The 5,711-nt window shown below is 43.9% G+C and overlaps 1 protein-coding gene across 1 annotated transcript; it reads left to right on the forward strand.

Moving 5' to 3' along the window:
- The first annotated feature begins 305 nt into the window (after positions 1–305).
- LOC116524045 (histone H1B-like) lies at positions 306–2,654 on the forward strand. Its single transcript, XM_032239142.1, has one exon. It carries the CDS (start codon positions 306–308, stop codon positions 876–878), a length of 573 nt encoding a protein of 190 aa, XP_032095033.1. The 3' UTR covers positions 879–2,654.
- Positions 2,655–5,711: the final 3,057 nt, after the last annotated feature.

The following is a 5,711-nucleotide window of genomic DNA, read 5'->3' on the forward strand; positions in this document are numbered from 1 at the left end:
GACTTAAACTAACTGGCTGAACATTACCGTCGCCGCTAAGTGCAACGTACCTCCTCTTTCCTTACACCTGGGAGAGAAAAGAAGTAGGTGTGGTGGAACACACAAACTTCTAAACCTCACCTAGCCTTTCGAAACAAGCGAATAGATAGCAATGGTATCAAATATTATTTTTTAAAGACGACATGCAAACCATTGGTTGTTGGATATGCTGAGGCGAAGTGGACCTGAATGAAAACTGACTCTGCGAGGTCCTCTCCTACGGTGCGACAGTGACCTCAAGAAACAGAGAAGAGCAGCAGCGTTCTATGTCGTTACGTCAGACCGAGGGCTGTATATATTTACAGCACTTGCCCAACAGTTTTCAGTACGGGCTTTCAGTGCCTAGTGTGAGAATGGTTCACGAAAAGCGGCAGGGAACTGCTGCTGAAACTTCTACCGCAAGTACTTCGACGAAGGAGACGGAGAAAAAGAAACGCGTTTCGGGCTCGCTCTCGCAATTGATTCTCCAAGTTTTAGAATCTTGCAATTCCCGAAAAGGTATCTCGCTGGCTGCTCTCAAAAAGTCTCTGATCGAAGCTGGGTATAACCTGACTAAGAACAACCTCCGCCTCAAAAGGGAGCTGCGCACTTTGGTCTCCAATGGGGTGGTGATCCGCGTCACCGGCAGTGGTGTTTCTGGCTCTTTCAAGTTCGGCAAGAATCAGCCGCCGAAGCCGAAAAAAGCGGCTGAAAAAACGGCCAAGGGGAAAAAGGAGCCTAAAAAGACCCGAAAGAAACAACCGGCAGTTCATAAACCTAAAGGTCTCCAGGGTCGTAAACTTTCCAACTCTGGAAGGAAACGTCAGGTGAACAAACGTCCTGCAGGAAAAGCTCGTTAACGAGGTCCTCGCTTACACAAAACTGTACAAAAGGCTCTTTTAAGAGCCACTCCGGAATCGCTGAAAGAGCTAATGACATTTTCGCATCGAGGTTTTTTGCAGAGTACCAGTAAACTCCACTCCTTTTGAATGATCTTGGGTTAATAGTTTAGTGTACTCGGAAAAATCGAGTTTAAATGTTTTTTTAAAAAATTAGTCTTTGATTATGTGAAGGAAACATGTGTCAAATGACAATTACGGGTTTTTTCCTCTCAGAAGCCTCGCTATTTTCTTATAATATTGCCAGGTAAATAGGTGAAGGATTTCATGATTACAGTATAACTCAAACTCAAACATGTTAAATAGAAGTTATAATACAGGAATGGAACTTAAAAATCATAGTTGCTAGCTGATTAATCAGGTAGGTTTAAAATTATTGCAATGAGTAAATGGGTTTATGAAAATAGTATTAATATGGGAGAAAGCAGCATTTTTGGGAGTAGTGAATTTTTTTCTCACCGATATCAAAGGAAAAATAACTTGGTTTTATTCTTTCTAAATCAAGAGATCTTATTTCAATAATTTTGGTATCAACGTTGAAGCATATTTTTTTATTTCTCTAAAACACATCTTTGGCTCGTTCATGTTTAATATAGATTGCTTTATTTATTTAGATACCTGTTAAAAGACTATGAAATGATGAAAATGGATTATATTAGAGGACAAACAAAATAACATTGGCATATTTGAGGCATTTTATTCCAATAGCCCCTTATTGACTCCTTTTCTGTCAGTTTAAAAATTGGCGGGCCTTTTAACACATGGTAAATTTTAGTTTCAAAATCCTTGAAAACACCATTTTGCAGATGGAGACTAAGACTGTAACCAGGGTTAAATATGAAAAACGATTCTTAATGTACCTTAAAATATTTTAGTTTACAACAAGTCTGTCAAAGTAAAACGCGAGCCGCTATCGGCACAATTCCAAGGAAGGCGGGCAAAACTGATTTTCTCAGGCACTATAAAAATTAATTTTCTCCATTTTTAGATTGGCAGAACGGCTTTTTATTATCTTATTGAGAAAGCAAAAATTAATCAAAACCCACAAACCAGATTTCTAACCATAATTAAGCAACTTTATTATTCCCTCTTCAGTTTTTGAAACATGGCTCTAAAAAGAACCTATGACTCAAAGACGACGTTTTAGCGCTTGGGGATGTAGCCACCGATCGCTCCCTCTTGGCCAAATCAGTATTTTGATTTCGCCACACTTTCAGGTCGTCCAACTTCCAGGGCTGTTTTGACCAGCTGTCTAGGTCCCGCTGTGGGCGGCGGCGAGAGCTCCTGCTCTAGCAGGGAAACGAAGATCTGTATGTAGCTGGAAGTTGTAGTTTATTCGACGAATTTTCTTGTCTACGTTTCTTGACAGCTCTTAGATTCAAAACCTGGGCGTTTCTCTTCCGATTCACTTGGTGCAGTCCCTTTTCGGAAAGGGTTTTCCCCCGCCGCGCCTCCCCCCACCCAAAAAAAACCTACAATGGCGCCTTCTACAGCCAACTTTACGCGCCCATTTTCCCTCCAATTTTCACCATTTCCAGACAAACAGCTCTCCTTTCTACAACTAACGGCACACAATGCAAAATAAAGCTTCCTTAAATGTCATTGGTTAAAGCCATCGGAAGGGGAAGCTGTTTTATCCAATAAGAAGCAAGCCCATTTATTGTTTCTGAGGTTCGAAGAGCGAAAATTGCTGACGAATGAAGGCGAATATAAGTGTCCCAGGATAATATTGCAGGATCCAATATGTCTCCGGTTCAGATTGGAACCTGTGAATTACTCAGTCTACCGTACCGAAGGTTAAAAACAGATAACTCTATTAATTTTCCTCCTTAACGTGGAATATTTGGTCATATCCAAAACACCTACCGTGCAGCAAGGCAAAGTAGTGAGGCTAAAGGAAACAATTGTCTTTAAATTGTTAAGAATAAAGGTGTGATGTGTCAGAACAAATACCATTCCTTTTAAACCCATTATCTTGTTCAAAAGGTATCTGGGGTTTCTTTGTTTTTCTGGAAAACTTCTCATCCAAGAAATTTCTTCAGTTCTGACTCAGAACAGAACATCAATCATGACCTGAATGTCTGACAATTTCCATAAACATCTAATTCAAAATCATTTCACAAGTCCACTGTTTTATCCCACATTCCTATCAAGCAAGATCTAGTCATCTGAGTCATTCTCTCTCTCTCCCTCCCTCCCCAGTTTTTCCTCTCACTCATGTCCCATTCACCACCAACCCCCATGAAGCCTCCCACTGAACAAATAACTAGAGGATCGATTTTTTTTCCCTGCCCCACCTGGGTATCTTGGAGGAACTGATTTCACAGAAACGCTCTTGGATTCCAGGTATGTAACTTTCTTTTCTAACAATGTCCTATCAAGCAACTTTAGCCAGCATTTGTAATTGTACACACCCACCTCCTACATACAGCAAAGCAAATGATAACACATTTGAATGACCCCATAAAAGAACCTGCTTCCATGATTCCTCTTTAAAACTTCAAAGTTTTCAGTTTTCTGCTGGAGCCCTTGCCTCCTGCTTCCATTTCCCTTGTATGCTGCCCAATTTGGGTAGAGCCCTCAGAATGACTAATTTTCAGGGGCATCGTGCAAGCAAGATTTGTTAAGATAACACTCCATGGGGCTTGCCAGGACCACAGACTGGGTTAAATTTCTGCCTTTCAGAACAGTGGAAATACTGGAAGGGAGAGTTATAAATTCAGGAACAAATTTGAAAGAGAGTGAGCGAGCACTGATTGGTTGGCATTCTCAGAATTTGGCCACTATAACTGAAGGTCCTGCAAATTGAACTTCATGGTAATTGTGAATGATGAGGGCATGGGCAAGAACTGGTTTTGGTTGTAGGATGCCAGGAACATTGTAATTTACAGAGGGAATTCACATCTATATGGCAGAGCAAAACATTTCAAGTGGAACAGAAGAATGCAATAGCTAGAGCTAACTTTTCCTTTTAAGTAGCTCCTAAATGAAATACAGATTTTAAAACACTTTGGTAGGTCACTTTGTCTACCAAATTATAGACCCTAGCTTGTAGTTATGAAATAAGAGCCATGGTGGTGCAGTGGTTATAATGCAGTACTGCAGGTTAATTCAGCTGACTGCCAGCTTCCAGCAATTGGTTAATTCGAATCTCACTGGCTCAAGGTTGACTCAGCCGTCCATCCTTCTGAGGTCGGTAAAATGAGGACCCAGATAGTTGGGGGCAATATGCTGACTCTGCTTAGAGAGGGTTGTAAAGCACTGTGAAGCAGTACATAAGTGTTATTGGATTACCTAGATCCCTTTCAGTCTGGTTTCAGGCCTGGTTACTGCACCGAAACCGCCTTGGTCACGCTGACCGATGATCTCTGGCGAGCCAGGGATAGAGGACATTCCTCTATCCTGGTGCTCCTTGACCTCTCAGCGGCCTTCGATACCATGGCCCATGGTATCCTTCTGCGACGGCTAGAAGAGGTGGGAGTGGGAGGCACCGTTTTGCGGTGGTTCTCCTCTTACCACTCTGGCAGGTCGCAGTCGGTGTTGGTCGGAGGACAGCAGTCGACCCCTAGGCCCCTTGAATATGGGGTGCTGCAGGGCTCGGTCCTGTCCCCCCTCCTATTTAATATCTACATGAAGCCGCTGGGTGAGATCATTCGCCGACACGGGATTAAATACCATCAGTATGCGGACGATACCCAGTTGTATCTCTCCGCCCGGTGCCAACTCAGTGAAGCAGTGGAAGTGATGTGCCAGTGCCTGAAAGCTGTTAGGGTCTGGATGGGAGTGAACAAGCTTGCACTCAACCCTGACAAGACCGAGTGGCTATGGATGTTGCCCCCCAAGGATAGTCCAGATATTCCATCTCTAAGCCTGGGGGGTGAAATCTTACACCCCTCAGAGAGGGCCCGCAACTTGGGTGTCCTCCTGGATCCACAGCTGACACTAGAACACCATTTGTCAGCTGTGACCAGGGGAGCGTTTGCCCAGGTTTGCCTGGTGCACCAGTTGCGGCCCTACCTGGACCGGGAGGCACTTTAAATGGTCACTCATGCCCTCGTCACCTCAAGACTTGACTACTGTAACATGCTCTACATGGGGCTGCCCCTGAAAAACGTTCGGAGACTACAACTGGTCCAGAATGCAGCCGCGCGAGCGATATTGGGTGTATCAAGATACACCCATGTTACACCTATCCCCCATGAGCTGCACTGGCTCCTGATCGGTCTCTGAACGCGCTTCAAGGTGCTGGTTATCATCTTTAAATCCCTGCATGGCCTAGGACCTAGATATCTACGGGACCGTCTTCTGCCACATACCTCCCAGCGTCCGATAAGATCTCACAGGGTGGGCCTTCTCCGGGTGCCGTCAACTTAACAATGTCGTTTGGCGGCTCCTCGAGGGAGGGCCTTCTCTGTAGCTGCCCCGGCCCTATGGAACGATCTACCCCCAGAGATCCGGACCCTCCCCACTCTCGCAGCCTTCCACAAGGCTATTATGACCTGGCTTTTCTGGCAGGCCTGGGGCTGTTGACCCTTGAATGAAGTCCAGCCCCACTAAGGTCGAGTGCATGTTGTGTCTTTTTTAACTTGCCTTGTCTTCTACTTTTTAAAACTTTTTAGTATTCCTTTTATTGTTTTTATGTAAGCCGCCCGGAGTCCTTCGGGATTGGGCAGCATATATATTTATTAAACTCAAAACTCGAAACTCGCTATTGCTATTGAAATCATCCATTATGAATAGAAGCTGAGGCCTTAGTTACCTTTATTGAATGTTTTGTGGATCTAATAGATACAA

Source organism: Thamnophis elegans, chromosome 2, assembly GCF_009769535.1.
Source record: "Thamnophis elegans isolate rThaEle1 chromosome 2, rThaEle1.pri, whole genome shotgun sequence".
Classification (NCBI taxonomy): Eukaryota; Metazoa; Chordata; class Lepidosauria; order Squamata; family Colubridae; genus Thamnophis; species Thamnophis elegans.

Excerpts from the sequence above, each read along its gene's own strand:
- LOC116524045 (XM_032239142.1), top strand. The coding sequence starts at position 306 with ATGTCGTTACGTCAGACCGAGGGCTGTATATATTTACAGCACTTGCCC.